Source organism: Rhinatrema bivittatum, chromosome 3, assembly GCF_901001135.1.
Source record: "Rhinatrema bivittatum chromosome 3, aRhiBiv1.1, whole genome shotgun sequence".
In the NCBI taxonomy this organism is placed as follows: domain Eukaryota; kingdom Metazoa; phylum Chordata; class Amphibia; order Gymnophiona; family Rhinatrematidae; genus Rhinatrema; species Rhinatrema bivittatum.
The window spans coordinates 420761168-420780472 of NC_042617.1; the positions used below are offsets into that span (position 1 = coordinate 420761168).

At 41.2% G+C, this 19305-nt stretch overlaps 1 protein-coding gene across 1 annotated transcript in view; it reads left to right on the forward strand.

The window, feature by feature from the left end:
* Positions 1–19305, forward strand: part of CSMD1 (CUB and Sushi multiple domains 1) — a 4035193-nt gene that overhangs the window by 441484 nt on the left and 3574404 nt on the right. The window contains 1 exon segment of the mRNA XM_029596871.1: positions 18926–19038. Within this exon segment, the coding sequence (XP_029452731.1) occupies positions 18926–19038 (113 nt within the window).

The window sequence follows — 19305 nt, forward strand, 5'->3', positions numbered from 1 at the left end:
TAAATAGTTGACTTATAGGAGAGTCTCTCTCTCTCTCTCTCTCTCTCTCTCTCTCTCTCTCTCTCTCTCTCTCTCTCTCTCTCTCTCTCTCTCTCTCTCTCTCTCTCTCTCTCTCTCTCTCTCCTTCTCTCTCTCTCTCTCTCTCTCTCTCTCTCTCTCTCTCTCTCTCTCTAATAGCATTTGTTGTAATATCTCAAAAGTACCCTAACCATGCTGCTTTTTCTATCATGGGTATTATTCTTGCTTTATTTGTAGCAATTTGATAAATCTAGGTCTATAATTAGCAATTATCATGGGGCAGGGGTGCAATCTCATACCCACTTCTCTAGAAACAAGCCAGATCCCCTACCATCTCCATTTTATTTGAATGGATGTCTTTGACTCATCTCCTTCTCTGAAGTCAAGGAAAAAGGCAAAAACTGTTCACCTCTACCAGCTCCCCAACTCTGTGGAAATATTAGGCCACTCTTTTCCTCCTTTCTCACTCATGCCACTTCACAGGTCTCTGCCTGAATGAAGCCTTTGCCACATTATAGTTTGATCTGCAAATTGATTATTTTAATAGGTGTTGGTAGATAGAGTTCTATCGTCCTCAGTTCTGTATAATTCATGTGAAGAGTTAATAACTGTAGATATTCAATCTGTGATATTTTATTTATGCAGCAGAAAAGATTTTCAGTCATAACCAGGAAACATTCAGCTCTGAGCCATGAAGATTTATGTTGTACCTAATGTTTGGAATCTTAATCAATGGAATTAAGTCTTGTTTACTAATGTTATTGAGGGAACAAGCAAAAGGCCTATCTACTAAAATGTTTCATTTATACCATTTTATACCAGATGTACTAAAGGAGTTTCTCATTTAGAGGGCAATTTTCTATTCAATTTACCTGGATAAAGAGCCACCCATAAATTGTTCTCACGCGGTTCATCTAAAAGAATGAGTAGCTTTCCTGCAATAAGGCCTGTGATGAAAAGACACCCACTCTTCCTACCATTACTCTTACCTAATGCCTTTCCTGAATTGGATAATTAAAAAGCTCCAGGAATGGAAAATGAGGTGGTGTCTAAAAGGGATGTATCACCCAGTGTACCCAGAAAACCTTAGACATTATCAAAGGTCATAATGGGTAGTTGCATCTGCTGTGAAACATGGTCATCAGAGGAACCGATTTGGGAAATAATTTTGATTTGGACTAATACAGTTAAATGCCTTCCAGTATCCTCAGTCAGTAGAAATACCAACCAGTTAGTTAATGCATTTATAGAAGAAAATAGATACTTCAATATCAATGTTATTATGCATATGGCGACCAATGACCTTGCTAGACATGGTATCTGCAGTACAGAAGTATTTCCAAAATCTAGGGAAGAAGATTACACATAAGGCAAAGACCATTGCCTGTTCATGGAAAGAGGAAGGAAAGTCTCTGCCATATAGATAACTTCAATGTCTGGATCAAAACATGGTATAAAGCAAGTGTTTTTTGATACATTAGAGGCCGGGATTGTGTTATGGCACAGTAAAATTTTATACTCTAAGGATGGTCTACATTTGTCCTTGCTGGAAAGAGGATGCAAAGCGAGAAATTCAGAGCATATATTATCAGGCATTTAAATTAGAGGGTTGGGGTGGCAGGAGGTGCCCAATTAAATTGCCATGTCACCTCCAAACAATGCAGGAATTGTTAGAAGAAAACAGCAAAATCAATCAGCTCAAAATAGCAAAAATGGTGACTAGGAAGAGCAGCAAGCCAAGATCTAGACTGATCATTTTGCTATAAATATAGCGAAAATAGAGCCCATGCTAAAAGGGGGTGTGGTTATGCTAATTTTCCTGTTACAACATTGGTATTTACCACAAGCTGCGATAAATGTATTGTGATGCATGTTATTTTCACGTTGCATACTGAGTAATCTACTGCAGCAGCGTTACCAGCCACAAAATGTTTTTATTGTGAATGGCAGTTTGGTCTGTGAGAGAGAGCCTTTGTAAGGCCTCACTTATAATTGAACTTTTCATATCACTGTAATAGGGAGCACTAGGAACTCGGGGTGAGGTTTGTGGGGGTTGGGGGTGGGGTACATTTTGAGGGACAGTTTTACATACACAGTCAGAGGTGCAAATTGCAAAGTTGACATCAGTGAAGATTTAATGTCATTTGGAGTGATGAAGTTAAAAGAAGAGTTGATTTGTACAATGTACTCTAGAGATGTGAATTGGAACCAGAATCTGATCAGTTCCGGTTCCGATTCAAAACTTAAAATTTTTATAGTCCGGCCCGATTGGGTTTTTGTTTATCAGCTGCGCTCGAGCCAATAAAAACCCACCCCGACCCTTAAAATTCGACCCCTTAGCTTCCCCCACCCTCCCAACCCCCCAAAAAATGTTTTAAAATTACCTGGTGGTCCAGTGGGGGCGCGGGGAGCAATCTCCCGCTCTCAGGCCATTGACTGCGCTAATAAAAATGGCGCCGATGGCCCTTTGCCCTTACCATGTGACAGGGTATCCGTGCCATTGGCCGGCCCCTGTCACATGGTAGGAGCACTGGATGGCTGGCGCCATCTTTAAAAATGGTTCTACATGAGAGACTTCCAAGAAAACTAAAAAGTCATAGGATAGGAGGTGATGTCCTTTTGTGGAATGCAAGTTGGTGAAAAGACAGGAAACAGATAGTAGGATTAAATGGTCAGTTTACACAGTGAAAAAAGATAAACAATGGAGTGCCTCAGGGATCTGTACTTGGACTGGTGCTATTTAATATATTTATAAATGATCTGGAAAGGGGTATAATGAGTGAGGTGATCAAATTTGTGGATGACACAAAATTATGCAGAGGAGTTGTATCTCAAACAGATTGGGATGAATTGCTAGACTGGAAGATTGGGCTTCCAAATGGCAGATGAAATTTAACGTGGACAAGTACAAAGTGATGCATATAGGGAAAATAACCATTGCTGTAGTTACACAATGTTAGGTTCTGTCTTAGGAGTTACCACCCAGGAAAGAGATCTAGGCATCAAATATTGCATTGAAATTGTTGGCCCAGTGTGCTGTGGTGATCAAAAAAGCAAACAGATTGTTAGGAATTATTAAGAAGGGAAAGGAAAATAAAACGGAGAATGTCATAATGCCTCTGTATCGCTCCCTGGTGAGACTGCACATCAAATACTGTGTGCAGTTCTGGTCACCATATCTTAAAAAGGATATAGCTGCACTTGAGAGAGTGCAGAGAAGGGTGACCAAAATGATAAGGGGCATGGAATGGCTGCCTATAAAGAGCGGCTAAAGAATTTATGGCTGTTCAGTTTTAGAAGAGATGACTGAGGGAGGATATGATAGAAGTTTACAAAATTATGAAAGGACTTGAAGATGTTAATATAAATTGGTTATTTACTATTGCAGATGATAAAATAACCAGGGGGCACTCAATGAAGTTAGCAAGTGGCTCATTAAAAAAAAAAAAAATCAAAGAAAATTACTTTTCAGTCAGCGCATAGTTAAGTTCTGGAATTCATTGCCAGAGGATGTGGTTACAGCAGTTAGTGTAACTGGTTTTAGAAAAGGTTTGGATAGGTTCCTAGAGGATAAATCCATAAACTCTGTGATGGTAATTAATAAGCAATAGTAGTGTTACGCGCCCCGTCCATGCACGGGCTTGATCACCTTGTTAGCTCCTCTGTAGGTCACGGGTCGGCCTCCCCAGCGGCAGCCGTGAGCTCCTCCAGGCCTTGCCATCCCGCAGCGGTGGTCACCGGGCCTTCCACTACGCACCAGGCCTCACACCAGAGTTTGGCGTCTCCAGTGGTATTGGCCATGCCCCTACACACGCGCGCTCCACCCTGTCTCTTGTAGGGCTGGGGCGAGTCCTAGCTCCGCGGCATGCCCTGATTGAATGCTCAATATAAGGAAGTTCCTGCCTGCAATTCCTTGCCTTGGCAATCGGGTCAGCACTGTAAGTGTACTAGTTTGTCTCCGCGTTCACAGTCTTGTTCCAGTCTTGTTCCAGCATCCTTCTGTTCCAGCCTTGTTCTAGCATCCTTCTGTTCCAGTGTCCGTCTGTCCTGTCTCCCCAGATAGTACCCTTGGACTGTCTCTCTGGTACTGACCTTGGCCTGTTCCTTGACCATTCTGTCTGCTGCCTGGATCCTGACCTCTGCCTGCCTTGTGACCTCATCTGACCTCCGGAACCTTACCCCTGCCTCATTGACTACTCCTTGGACTGATCCTCAGATTCTGACCTCAGCTGCCATTGACCGCGTCTCCTGATTCTGGCTCTGTCCCTTGCCTTGTCATCGCCTATGCTGTTCTGGTCTTCCTTGCTCCATCAGACCTTCAGCCTCAAGTGCAACTGTGCTCCCTTGCTGTCCATGGGCATGCCTGTAGACTACCTCTCCAGGAGACCCTGCAAGGCCCACCTAAGTCCAAGCGGCCCGGGTCTCTATGGGCTCCACCCGGGGAGACCGCAAGCTTCCAGTGGTGAAGCTCATCCTAGCCTCTGTCTCCTCTAGTGCTCTGCCTTGGGGGCAGGTGCTTCCTGGTCCCTACCAGAGAGCCATTTTCCACTGCAGGACAAGAGTCCATCCCCAAATGCAACAAGTAGCTTGTGATCTATCTAATGTTTGGGTACTTGCCAGGTACTTGTGACTTGGATTGGCCACTGATGGAAACAGGATACTGGGCTTGATAGCCCCTTGGTCTGACCCAGTAAGGCATATCTTATGTTCTTATGTTATGTTCTTATATTTCACCCTCTGATATGGGCTCAGGAGAGTCCAGGGTTGTGATGCACTGCTAAAGAAGAGTCTAATATCATTTATAGGCCAAGTCCTCTTGTTTTCAGGGACTCATTGCTTTGGTTTTTCCAGTAACCTGCAACACCAACTGTATGTACAGTGAGCCTCTGTTGTTGTATATCCCCGTGGGGCTCAGGAAAGACCAAGAATGCTGTGCACTGCTAAAGGGGCCAAGACCAAGTAGAGTCAGTTGTCATTTTCAGACCTGGTCTCCTTATGTTTAGGACCGACAAAACAGGAGGGTAGGCTGTCTAAGAAAGCCGTTAGGATAACAAAATGGATTAGACGCCACAAATTAGTCCAATCTCTGAGCTTTATTATAATGGAGAGGTGATCTTTGTATATATGCCCAAGGCATATTTTGTGGCGTCTAATCCATTTTGTTCTCCTTATGTTTAGGGTCTCCCTGCTCAGGTGAGTTGCAGACAAATGGGTGAGACAAAAGAGACTGAACCTTTGGAATCCTCCTTGAAAGCACTGAGGCAGTTTCAATATATCATAGTTGACTTCCTTTGTCTGGTATGGTTGTAGTGACCTCTACTCTATCTGAAATGAAGGTGGGACCTTGTTTATCCATTGTTTCTTAGAAAGGGGTTATCATGGGTAGAGGCATTTATAGCCTAAGCCCAGCCTTATAAAAGATTTTCAGAAATAGTTAAGTAATGCATTAATTTATTCAAAAATAGAGATTTTTACTAGAAAGAGTACTGTTTTTGTCTGTTTCTTTAATTTTTGATCAATTAATGATAAAAACTCTATTTTTTACATTTTGTTTTATTTAAAATTTCTATATTTTATTTATTTATTTCAATATATTATATTTTGCAAATCCTCCTAGTTCGGCACAAATTATAATTACACAAACATAAATACCAACAAACATCAAAAGCAATTCATTATGAAAAATTTAAAACACTAAAACCTTATAATTCATCAGTTACTGGTATTCAGCCTTATAACTCACCATCCACAAATGTCACTCTAAAAATTCAGCTTTTATAGTTTTCCAGCATTTTAAGTATTCATGCTCCTGACACAACCCTAATGGTAAAGGATTCCAAAAAAACTAGCTCCTCAGTTGAGAATGCCTTAGTGTTTATTCAGAGGAGATGAAACTCCTGTATTGAAGGAATCTGTAATAGACCTTGAGAGGAAGAACATAGGGGCCGATGCAAAACAGTGCACTCAGCTGAGCACATTGTTTAACCTATGGTTGGAAGCGTGTTTTGGATGCACATCCACAGCCCTTATGATACAAGGGGAATAGTGCATCCACAACGCGCGTGCAACATGCTGTAAAACTAATAGCGCTGCTCAACACATGCAAATGCATGTTGATGAGGCTATTATTTACTCACCCCACATACAAAATCAAATTTGTGTGCCGTACCCACTCGTTTTTACACTCAGAAATTAACGCCTGCCCAGAGCAGGCGTTCATTTCTGAGCAGCCCCAAAAATGTGTTCAGAAAAGCAGAAAATACTGCTTTTCTGTACCTTCTCCGACTTAATATCATAGCGATATTAAGTCAGAGAAACCAAAAGTTTAAAAAGTAAAAACAAAATAAGAACCAATGGTCAAGTTAGGGAAACAGACACTCAGTTAATGAGCTTCCATTTTCCTAACCCTTGGCTGTGCACTAGTTAGGAAAATGGATGCTCATAAAATTGAGCGTCCACTTTCCTAACCTTTGGACAGACAACCTCTCCTAAGAGCCCACTGCCAATGACATGCAAGGGGTGCACAATTGACCCTAGCACCTCCTTGGCAGTGTGACCCCTCATTTAAATATTGCTTCGTGTACCCAGGAAAGGTGCTTGGGCACACGATACAAAAGTGGGAGCTTAACACTGAGTGCCTGCTTTCAACACACTTTTATTGCATCAGCCCTATAGAGCTCAAATGGGAATATACACTACAATCTTATCTTCTAAATCATGAGACTCCATGAGATCCATATTAAGCCACTGTTCTGATAGCAAAGTTAGCCACGTAAACCTATCCGGCTCACTTTGGAGGTGTTTTCAATAGTGCTCCTCTTTTATCTTTTTATAAACAAATTTATTGTTAGGACACATAAGTTCGACCCCAAATTCAAATGTTAAAAGAAGCAAATCTGTTAATGATATACCTGTGTTAGCTTGTTAAAGAAACAGGTGATTTTCTACTCTTTGCTGTGTCAATTTTTCCTGGGACTTCCTCTTGAATTGAATTCTCCACTTAACAGGAAGCTAATGAAATTTATGGAAGGCAGGAGATATTTGTTCCTTGGACCCAATCCCTAATAGCAGTCTAGCAGAAGCGTTTTGAATCAGCTGTATTGCATAATTTTGAATATGTAGCAAACCTATATAAAGACTGTTATAGTAATCTAGATGCCCAAAAAATAAAGACCGTAGAAACCATTCTAAAAAGATCCTTACTAAGTAAAGTCTTTAAAGGCCTCAATAGCTTGAGTTTATAAAAGGCATACTTAAGCATCAGCTTGGAGTCTAAAATGACTCCCAAATTTCTTGCCTCAAATACTATTTGCAATGTTACTCCCCCAAAATCCAAATCCAATAAATTATTCTGAGGCGACCTCTTTCCAACCCACATAAAAGAGGTTTTTCAACATTGAATGCCAACTCATTAGTTCTTAGCCAAGTACTAATTGTTTCCATATATTCTTGAAAACTGCAATGCTGTAATTCTGCCATCTGTTATTCATGGTGTATAAAATTAAATATCATCGGTATACATTAAATAAATTACTCCAAGAGCTTTTAAAATAGCCCTTAATAGTTGCATATAAATCTTAAAAAGAACAGAGGACAACACCGATCCCTATGGTATACCTGATGAAATACTGTTCCAAGGGGAGAATAATTTGTTTATTTGGACACATTGCTGCTGCTCCTGAAAAATTATGCAAACCATAAGACCAACTCCTCCTCCACCAAGCCAATTTGTTGTAAACGAGTCAATAATTTCTCATGACTAATTGTGTCAAAAGTTGCTGTATCATTCATTTGAACCAGTAATCCAGGCTCCCCATGTCCAATCTTATAAAGAAGTAAATCTAACAGAGAAAGAACATGGTTTCTGTACCATGTATTTTTCTGAATTGTAAAAGTACCGTTATCTTGGTACGCTAGGCCTTGAGCTGGCTCCACACAAACTGCTTGCGTCTCTCATGCAAAGCCTGTTAAAAACAAATACACATTCCTTCTCTTGTGCAAATCTGTTCCACTAATTTCATTATTATTCCAGGTTATCATCAGAATCCAAACTGTTTATCCAAAATAACATGCTCATCTAAAATATCATCAAGTTGCAAAGCATACCCTTTTCCAGTATTTTCCCAAAGTTGACAAATGAAATATAGGGTGATAATTTGTTAACGGTTCAGGAGACAAAGCAGGATTTTTTTTGAATTGGCCACACAGCAGCCATTTTTAATTTCTTCAGTACACAGCCCTCCATCAAGACTTATTTACAATGTACTTTATGACCTCTAAGGTGGAATCTTTGAGGCTCTATATAACACTACGTGCACATGGATCCAACTGAGAATAAGTTTCCTTTAAGGAAACCATGCTGAAAATGTTCCATTTATCTTCCATGTCATCACTCAGGTCCTCTGTTCTCAAAACAGGTGACAGTTTGCAACCATTATGAAACTGCCACTGGATTCTAAATATCTTATCCGCTGATCACAACAGGGCACTGATTGTACATTAGTGATTCGTTTAGAAATGAACACCTTAACTTTGAAAAACAATTTGTAAGGATTGTTAAAGTGTTTTAAATCTTAGTAATTATGAAGGTTCATTTGGAGCCTTGAAAAAGATTGTGATATTCCTTAAAGTAGACAACTACGGTTCTTTAGAGATACAATTTTGAATTTTCTTTCATCATTTCTATGAACTTGTCTCTAGCCAAATTATTTGTGAACCATAAGGCAGGTGACCACTCACATCTGACATATATATTTCTTTTAATAATGCTAACTTCATCAAAAGTTTTGCTCAAAGTAGTATTCCAATTATTTATTAAATCTTCTGCACTTATATTCTCTTTTTTACATCCAGTTCCTATCTCCCAGTTTTTATTAAAATCTTTTTATTTTAAATGAAGATTTAATTATTTTCCTTGGAGCTATGGCATTATTATCATGAAATAATTTATTTTATTTATTTTGTTTATTTAGCGTTTTTCTATACCGGCATTCGTGATTAGAAACCACATCATGCTGGTTTACATACAACAAGGGGGGAGAACAAAAAACGGAACATAAACAAGTGCAAAGAGATCAAAAGTTACATTACAACAAGGGTCTTAAAACTGGGAAGAGAATTAGAATAAGAGAGCCGAGCAGTTAGGATTACATTATTTACATTATATTGCGAAGTCTCTTGCGAAATTTGCTATCTCTTATAAAATTGCTATCATTTAGTTCGGATCTGGGAAGGCTTGTTTAAATAGCCAAGTCTTAAGCCTTTTTCTAAAAGTCGGTAGGCATGGTTCTTGTCTCAGATCTGGAGGAATGATCAGACCAAAGTATTTCAAGAATCTGCAATTCAGAAATCTGATTAATCCATTTTTCTGAACAAAAAGTAAGGCTAACCATTTCGAGCTGGTCCTGTTTCAAGCAACCTTTTGCATTGCATTCTTTGCAGCATGTTGCGTGAGCAAATTAGTAGCCATGGACAGTTATAGACATGACTACTTCGGTCTCCGAGCTTGTGATGTCACCACCACAGATGGAAAACTGACTCTATGGATACGGTGATCAAAGACTGACTAGCTCAGCTGGGAGGCATTGGTCATACTCACTGAAGTATCAGGTCTGCCTACAGGTCCCATTGCTAAATTAGCTCACTACAGGGTGCTCAGGCCCATCGGGGTGATACAGTATCTATTGCATGCCAACTCACTCCCTCTGAGTAAGTATCAATTTAACGCCATGCTTAAGCGTGCCCTGGCTGAGGTCAGAACAGTTCGGAACTTACTCATTCTGAATTGGTTCAGCCTCCAGCATGGCTGCATCTGGGTTGTTGGGTACCACCATCCAGTGTATTGGTAGATGGCACTCCCTGGAAAATCTGTCCTATATTAGACAGGTAAATGGATCCCTGGGACTTGGCGCACCTTAGTAATTTGGGTATGGAATCTTATGGGATCATCTCCCCAAGACAATTTTATCACTTTCTGTCTTCAGGCCCCCACTGGCAACATAGGTTGATATGGATCACTGGGCACCCCTTTGTGTTTTGTGCAGAACAGTGCGCAATGAAAAATACCATTGGTGGGCAACTGGGCATAGCGGCAATGAAAGGGATAGTGCAATGCTGGGTCAGAAGGGCATGTGTTGGGACCAGCTTGTCCCCCTGCTGAGGCAGCAATTAACAAGCTCTTCCCTCCCGAGGTATTAATCATACAACTCAGAGATAATGATTTGGGAAACATGCCTAGGTAGCTGCTCTTGGACACACCTGGGCTCCTAGTTATTGGCTGCAGTTGTGTTGGTGGAGGGTCCCGGATAAGCCATATTGCTATCTGGGCCCTATGGGGGGGTACTCGTGCTGGGAGGGGGTCACCAGTGGAGGCAATCCACAGCATATAGTCCACCATAGCTCAATGTGATGGGGGCTGTCTGTCACCAGGGCTTGCTAGCCCCAGAGCAACTGCAGACCAGACACCCTCACTCTTTAATTAGGCAGTCACCTTGCTCGTAGGTGACTGGGAATATCCTGGAGATAATTATCTCCCGGAGGACAGGGCCTTGCTTGGTTGTGGCAGGCCCTGGGCTGGAGGTGACATGCTGCCTGCACAACAGGGGGGTAGTTTGACAGCTTGATCTATGTTATGGCTCAGGTACACAGTTATGGTTGTATATTGTTCATATTATTAATAAAGCTGCGGCCAATTTTACCCCACATGGTCTCTATGATATTTTGGGATCTGCGAGTGTGTGATGCTGTCATTCCCTTTTCTTCTTTAATGACAAATGGTTGTGGCTGCCGGGTTACTATTCATATTCAATAGCAGTCACAATTGACAATAACTTTCTTGCAGATTTTTATTTCTCATCATCCACTTGCTCAATGAAATCACCAATTATCAATCATTTATAGAGATGTGATTCGGCTGAACCTTTCGGTTTGGCCTTTGTTATCGGCCCGCCGTATGAAATTTCGTTTTCCCATGGTTCGGGCTGATTTTCTTTCGTCTGACCCTGAACCGAAGCACGAAACCTGCCCCAACCCTAACCACGGGATGTTGTAAAAAGGAAAAAAAAAAAACAAGCCCACCCCAACCCTTCAAATTTAATTAATTGCAACCCCCTACCCTCCTGACCCCTCGTGACTTGCCCGCCCCCCCCCCCCCCACCCCCCAAGACTTACCAAAAGTCCCTGGTGGTCCAGTGGGGTCCCGGGAGCTATCTCTCCCTCTCGGCTCCTCGGCTACCACTAATCAAAATTGCAATGCTGGCCCTTTGCCCTTGCCGTGTGACAGGGTTATCGGTGCCATTGGCCGGCCTCTGTCACATGGTAGGAGCAATGGACGGCCGGTGCCATCTTGAAAAATGGCGCGGACCATCCATTGCTCCTACCATGTGACAGGGGCCGACCAATGGCACCGATAGCCCCTGTCACATGGTAAGGGCAAAGGGCCATTGGAACTATTTTGATTAGTGGCAGCCGATGGCCCGAGAGGGGGAGATCATTCCTGGGACCCCGCTGGACTACCAAGGATTTTCGGTAAGGGAGGAGTCAGGCAAATCTTGGGTGGTTGGCGGGTAGGGAGGGTGGGGGGTTGCAATTAATGAAATTTGAAGGGTTGGGGTAGGTTTGATATTTTTGATTTTTGTTTTTTTTAATGTGCCCTTTCTTCCCCCCCCCCCCCCCCCCGAAGTATAAGAAAACCACAGAAAATTTGTGGGTTTTCTTATTTCGTTGCCCCCCCCAAAACGCAACAAAATAGGAAATATCGTCTCTATTTCCTATTTTGCTGCGAATGAATGCACATCCCTAATAATTTATCATTCCCTAACTGGATGGTAATCAGCTCTGCAAGGTGAACAATATTTGCTAAAGTTGTACCTGACAGCTGATATACCAAACAAATAGTCTAAATATGGACCTATGCAAAAAGCACCTCCACAGGTGAAGCAAATTCAGCATCCATTCTCTGAACTTATAATTAAGCTGTAAATAATCCAAACTCCTCCTGCTTGTTTACAAGCATGATCCTTTTGCAGATTTAAATAGCCTAGTGGAAAAATCTGATTCATCTCACGATCATTATGCCAAGGTTCTGTAATAAACCTCAGAAAAATCTCCAGTTAGGAGGAAACTCCAAAGAATTATAAAAGTAAATATACCCACCACCAAGCTTGGAATATAGTGAAAAACTGCTAAATTTGTATTCAAAAAATATATTTGAAAAAAAATATATAGAGAGCAGTAGTAGTTTCATATATACGCTGTTTTCAATTGATTTTGGTACCATATAGGTTACCCAGTGTTATTCAACATATAAGGCATGATTTTAAACCCCGCACGCATAAAAAATGGGGGTTAATTTTGCGGCCGGGCCTTGTGCGCGCTGTGTGCATTTTAGAAGAAACCCCCGTTATGTGCACAAGAGCTAGGCTTCCATGAAGTGACGGGGAGGGTGGGGAGGAGCATTCTGGGGCAGGGAGAGGCAGTACAGGGGGCAGGGCGGGGCGGAATTGAAGGCCACCGGTACAGCAGCCATTTGCTGTTGTGCCGGGGGATTGCGCGCTGGCAGCCTGCCAGCGAGTGCAACTTACACCGGCTCAGGAGCTGGCCTAAGTTCTGAAAGGGGTCTGAGAGGAGAGGGGGAGGGAGGGTAGGTAAGGGGGGAGGAGAGTTCCCTCACAGTCCATTCCTTAATCGGGAGGGAAATGGTGGAGGCCCGATTTCATCACCGCACATAAACTAGGGAAATCTATCCCCCCCCCCCCCCTGCATGCACCGGCCTGCATTTTATAACATGGGTGCACCGGCCCACACATGTTATAAAATTGTGTATCCATGTCCGTGCACCAGATAGCGTGCGCACATGAGGCATGCGTGTATTTTTTAAAAATCTTCCCGATATTCATTAACAAACCATTGTCCTCCATAACTTTTTAAAATTTGCAGTGCCATAAAAAAAAATTTTTAAAAGACACTTTTTAAAAAGAAGTTTTTAACTTTCAAATTTTTATGTCAAGTCACCTTTCAATATATCTATATTATGTTCAACATTTCTAGATTGAATCACTCATAGTCTTATAGCAAACCACCATTGCTTTTCTACTTAGAAGCAGATTTTCTAAGGGTTCCCTGCAGCGGGCCTATTTTCAAAAGGCCCGGTGGTGCGCTTAAAGCCCCAGGATGCATATAGATCCCGGGGCTTGAAAAAATGGGGTGGTCCGGGGGCAGGGCAGTCGCGGGGCGGGGGCATGGCCAGAGCCCTCTGCAAGGCTGCTGGACTGGGGGATCTCGCACCAGCAGTTGGCCGGCGTGTGCAAGTTATGCCTGCCTCTGGCAGGCATAACTTGTAAGATAAAGGTACGGGGGGGGGTTTCGGCCTGGGGGGCGGGACAGGGAGTAGAAGGGAGAGGAAGGTGGGGGGGGGGGGAGGAAAGTTCCCTCCAAGGCAGCTCTGATTTCAGAGCAGCCTCGGAGGGAACGGGGAAAGCCAACTGGTCTCCCCAAGGACTCAGCGCGCGCAAGGTGCAATAGTGTGCACCCCTTTGCACGCGCCGACCCCTGATTTTGTAACATGCACGCAGCTGTGTGCATGTTATAAAATCGGGCGTACATTTGTGCGCGCTGGGTAGCACGCACAAATGTATGCCACGCGCGTACTTTTTAAAATCTGCCCCTTAGCTTATAGCAACCTTGCTTGTTAAAGTTCCAACTTGGCCAAGTTTCGGAGAAACTTCTTCATCAGGGGAACAAGCTTCAATATGTTCTTCTCATAGATGTATCAAATTTAAACATCACAGTCTTGCTCATACCACTTCAGTGATTCAAAACTGTGAAGTGACACTTCAACAAACATACCCAGTTTAAATATGATGTCATGTGACTCAGAAACAACCAATCCTCTACTGACATAATTTAGACCAATGAAAGTCAATCCAATTCTTTGTTCAAACCCTTCAGAAATTCAGTCTGTAAACTATAGATCCAAAATTTTTCTTGATAATCAACCTTGCTGGGTAATTCCAACCCCTAATAGTATATTCAACTTTTTCAATGACTGTCCAACACAGCTCACTAAAATTATGGTGTTTATCAATGCAATGTGAAACTACGGGAGCTGTAATGGTTGCTGTGTTCAATCATGAGCGATGTTCCATCATTCATATTTTAATGGCTCAACTAGTGTGACCCTCATAAACTTTGGGGCAAGGACATAGAGTCCATCAAGTTAGGGTGAGAGAACATTGTAGAAATCTCATCTTTGTGAGACTTTCCTCACTTCAAATGACTTCATATCTTCACCGAGTTATACTGTGCTGTTCATACATTTCACTCTGCATATAAAACTGGCCCCTAAATGCTAAACCACCACAATACCTCACTTCAAAATATTAGCTGGCCCTCCTATAGAGATGTAAATAGTTGACTACTATGAGAGCCTTACAAATAGTCTCTCTCTCTCTTTTTCTCTCTCCCTCCCCCCACTTTGTGAGGAGCAAAAACTTTATGGTGTGGAAATTCTAAAAATTACCCTAAACATGCCCCTTTCTCTTACTGTGGGTGTATGCATGTGATATTATAGCATTTTGATGAATCTAGGGGTAAGTCAGATAAGTAGCTCTATGCAAGAATGCTTCTGTACCACCCCCTCAATTATCTAGCTAAGGCCTGGATTTTCTAAGGTCGCAGACCTTAGAAAATCCAGCGATAACGGGGGCGGGGTGGCGAAGCGGGGGCAGGCTCGCTGCTGGCTTTCACACCCAATAGTGCCATCGTAAAAAGTGGTACTATTGGGCGTGAAACTGGGGGCGAAAAGGGCCCTTACCTTTTCACCATCAGCGATGTCTTCACGACATTTGCCCTGGTTCCCTTTTCACGTGAGATCCCTTTTGAAAATGACCCCCTAAATATTTATCTGGATAAACAGCGAGCTAAGTGGTAGTTGCTCAGTGTGACTGAATATTCTTACACCACCACTTAGCCAGCTAAGTCAGAACTTTACCGACTAATTGGTGCTGAATATCGACCTCTATATGTATTGTGAAGGGCTCTTCTGCTCCATGAAATTTGGTATTTCTCAAAGGTCTGTCCTAGCTCAAATGATTCATTTGAATGTAAACATTTCAGATGTGGAATCTGATTAATGACATAGTTCTTCAAGATCACATTACTACCTAAATAAAATCTCAACGTTGGTGACCAATTAATTTAAGAATTCAATTAAAAACATTGCTGCTCACATTTAAAGTTATATTTAACTGAGATCCATTATATCTGAAAGAAAGATTGGTAAAATATTGCCCTCTGAGGGTGCCAAGAACACAAAAGGAAGCAGTTCTTCAGTTCCCATCCCTAAACAAGGAAACATTACAAATGACTTGAAAAAGTGCCTTCTTTAATATTGGTCCAAATATCTGGAATCAATTCCCTAGGGAAGCCCCATTGACTGATGATCCAGTATATATTTTTATGCTAAATCAGGCCTGGATTTTCTAAGGTCGCAGACCTTAGAAAATCCAGCGGAAATGGGGGGCAGGGGGGAGAAGCAGGGGGGCAGGCCTGCGAAAGCTGGCAGCTATCGCACCACTGGCAGCAATAAGAGTCCTTACCTTTCGCTGCCAGTGATGTTACCGCAGCATCAGCCCCGGTGCTGCCCCAACTCCTCCTCTTCCGGGGTTGACTTTGCCCCGACTCCGCCCCTATTTAGTGTCGCACCGAAAAAGGACTTTTCGCATGTGATCACTTTTGAAAATGACCACCTAAGATTAGTTTGTTTTATTCTGCTTTTAATTTGTCAAGTTACAAAGTTTGTCCATTTTTAGGGAGATTTTAAATTCAGTGTTTGGTTTACTCTGCTTAAGTTTTTTGAAATAGAATTTTACTGCTAAGTTTGAGTACTTTTATTTATTTATTTTTTTGTGGATTTTGCAATTTGATTTTATTCGATGAGAATTTTGAATGTTAGTATTTTAAGCTTTTATGTAAATCTCTTATGTGTTGTATGTATGTGTATGTGCTATATTATATTCTTTTGTTCTTATATTGAGTTTGCTGTTAGCAATGTTGATTATCAAAGTCAACCACTTTGAACTACTGCAGAAAAGCAGTATAAAATGTAAGCAAATAAATAAATGTAGGAAGCCCAACTTTCAAAGCTTAAGATGGTGCAGCATTTACATGCATAAGTGGATACACTGAGCTTAATGCCAGGATTATATAAATTGTTTATATAATAGTTTATAAACTAGTTTATAAAACTAGTTTATAAAAATAGTTTATAAAACAACACACAGTTCTACTCCAAAAGTTTATAAATATGTTTCAATAAGTGTGAATATTTTCAATGTAAGAAAATGCATACTTTCTCTCTACCTATATTTTAAACATGCACATGTATATTTTAAATGCATAAAAAATATATCATGTTCATGAAATAAATCTGATATATGTGTGGAGGAAGGTATTTTTATAGAATTTGACTGTATACCATTTAGAAAGTACACAGGTCCTTCAAATCAACAATTCGCCGATACTCCCACCAGTTCATCCAGTCCATTTCTGATACATCTAGGCTCTCTACCACTTCATCTTGACTCCCCAGCAATTCATCCAGACCTCCCACCAAAATCTGCAGACCATAGACAAGTCCAATTTCACTTGCATGAGTCATGTATACAAAATACATCTATTTCAGCAAAACTACTGCACATATTCTGAATGCCACCCCAGAATCCCCCTTTTTCCATCAGTAAAATATACATGTGAAATGGAAATATACACATACTCTTAATGTTTATGAAATAGCATATATATGAGTATATGCTACTTATATAGTTGACACTTTTACATGCAAAATCCCTTTGAAAATTTACTCCACAGTGAAAAGGAGTTTCTGGGGGGGTGTTCGAGTCAGAAAGGAAAATATCACTAGTAGACTATGGGGTCCATATATGGCAGATGAAATATAATATGGACAAGTACAAGGTGATGCATATAGGGAAAAATAACTTATGCTGTAGCTACACTTTCAGGCTGATACAGAAGAGTGCACTCGGCTGAGGGCACCATTTACCATGCATTTCTGACCCCTGTCTATTACCCTTTATACAGTAAGGGGTAATAGCACATCAAAAATGTGCAGCCAACCCCCTGAAAACTAAGAGCGTTCATCACATGCAAATGCATGTTTATGAACCTATTAGTTAGTCGCCTGTGATACTGAAAGTAAAATATGCGGCCAAGCAGCACATTTTACGCTCTGAAATTAATGCCTGCTCAAGGGCAGGCATTAAATTCTAAGCAACCCAGAAAAGTGTACAGAAAAGCAGAAAATACTGCTTTTCTGTATACCCTCCAACTTAATATCCTAGCGATATTAAGTCGGAGGAACCAAAACTGTAAAAAAAAAAAAGAAAAAAAATCTGCCTGCCAGTCAGCGGGTTAGAAAAACAAATGCTTAATTTTACCGGCATCCGTTTTCCTAACCCGTGGCTGTGAACGGGTTTGAAAACCGACAATGGTAAAATAGAGTGTCGGTTGTTGGGACCCGCTGTCAGCCAGCTCTTCACTAATAAGGAGGTGCTAAGGATGTGCTATTGCTCCAGCGCCTCCTTATTAGTGCACCACCTAAGGTGAGGTGCCTGGGGGGTCACTAGTTAGAGCATAACCCGGGCAGCCATGACTGCCCATCGCTGGAGAGGTAGAAGGGAGCGGTATCACACCTTACATATACAAATACAAAAACTCAGTAAACCAGATATTGGAAAAAATTGACTGCAGCTTTATTATAATACATGGTGTTACAAGCTTTCTACCCAAGCCATAACATACGGTAAATTATCCAAGGGTCGTCCACTGTGCAGGCAGCATCACCTCCAGCCCTGGGCCTGCTACAACCAAGCAAGGCTCTTCGCCACTCAGGAGGAAATCACAGGGTACTCCAGTAACCCGCTGCATCCAAGCAATGTTACTGTCCCGACAAAGGGTGTGGGCATTCGGTCTGCCACTGCACCAGGGCCAGTGGGCCCTGGCAACAGACAGCCCCCCTCACATTGATGTTATTTATCACATGCTGTGCACTGTCAATAGCTGAACCTGGTTTTAATTGCCATTCCCTTCTTAATAATTCCTTACATTCTGTTTGCTTTTTTGACTGCCACAGCACACTGAGCTGACAATTTCAATATAATATCAACTATGATGCCCAGATCTTTTCCTGGGTGGAAACTCCTAAATTGGAACCTAACATACAGTCCAATATAGTAAAAAAAATGGTGGAGAGCCGGTGACCTATACCTACTATACACATGAACTTTTAGTTCAGTAAATGAACCCTTTAGGGATTGTAATTACATTCTCTATGAACTACTTCCTCTTATTTCTTAATAATTTTTGAAGCTTTGAAAAATTATACGTGGAACGCTAATAACTTTGACATATTGATTTTCCTGCCCTAATATTGCAGCTGTTTGTAGCAAGACTAGTAGCAAACTCAATGTATTTTCCTTCAGTCAATTTGATTTTATCTAACAATTTTTCTTAGTGGTTGTAAATTCCATCCTCTATCTTGACGTATAATTATTTGAATTACTTTGTGAAAAATCAGCACAATCGTTCTAAAATGTTTTGCAGAACTCAGGATGCAGTAGGAGAACTTAAACGAGTGCAGCTTTGGTCAGAAAGTTTGAGAGATCTACCCCCTAATATTTATAGAGATTACTGCATATATGTCACTGTAAAAATAATAATTATTATTATTTTCATAATTTTGTTTTGATCAAACATGGAGAAAGTTTGAACATTTTTGTTCTGGAAGTTCTGACTTATTTTTCAAATTCTATTTCATCTGTAAATACACAGAACAATTTGGTAAATATGACCTAACAACTTACTACCTTGTTCTTTCTATGTGTTTGTGCAGGTTGTCGGGCTTTCAGCTGCCTTCATCTTTAGTAAGCACAGGCTCCATACTCACCCTTTGGTTTACCACAGATTTTGCTGTCAGTGCTCAAGGTTTTAAAGCAATTTATGAAGGTAAGATATTGTTGTCTTCTTATCTAAGAGGTTTTAGCAATGATATATAAACTTGATGATGATCTTTCTTCCTTTGAAAGTTTTTCATCATCTTTCATGATGTGTTTTCTTGTTTTAAGGAAAACAACCCTTATAAAACAGCTGTTGACACTGAGACTCACATCTAGCTTAAAGTTGAGCTATGTTATCTTAATGTGACAAGTATATTATAGATGGCAGGTTTTTTTTTAAATAAAAGTTTACTATCATATTAAATTGAATGTTTGT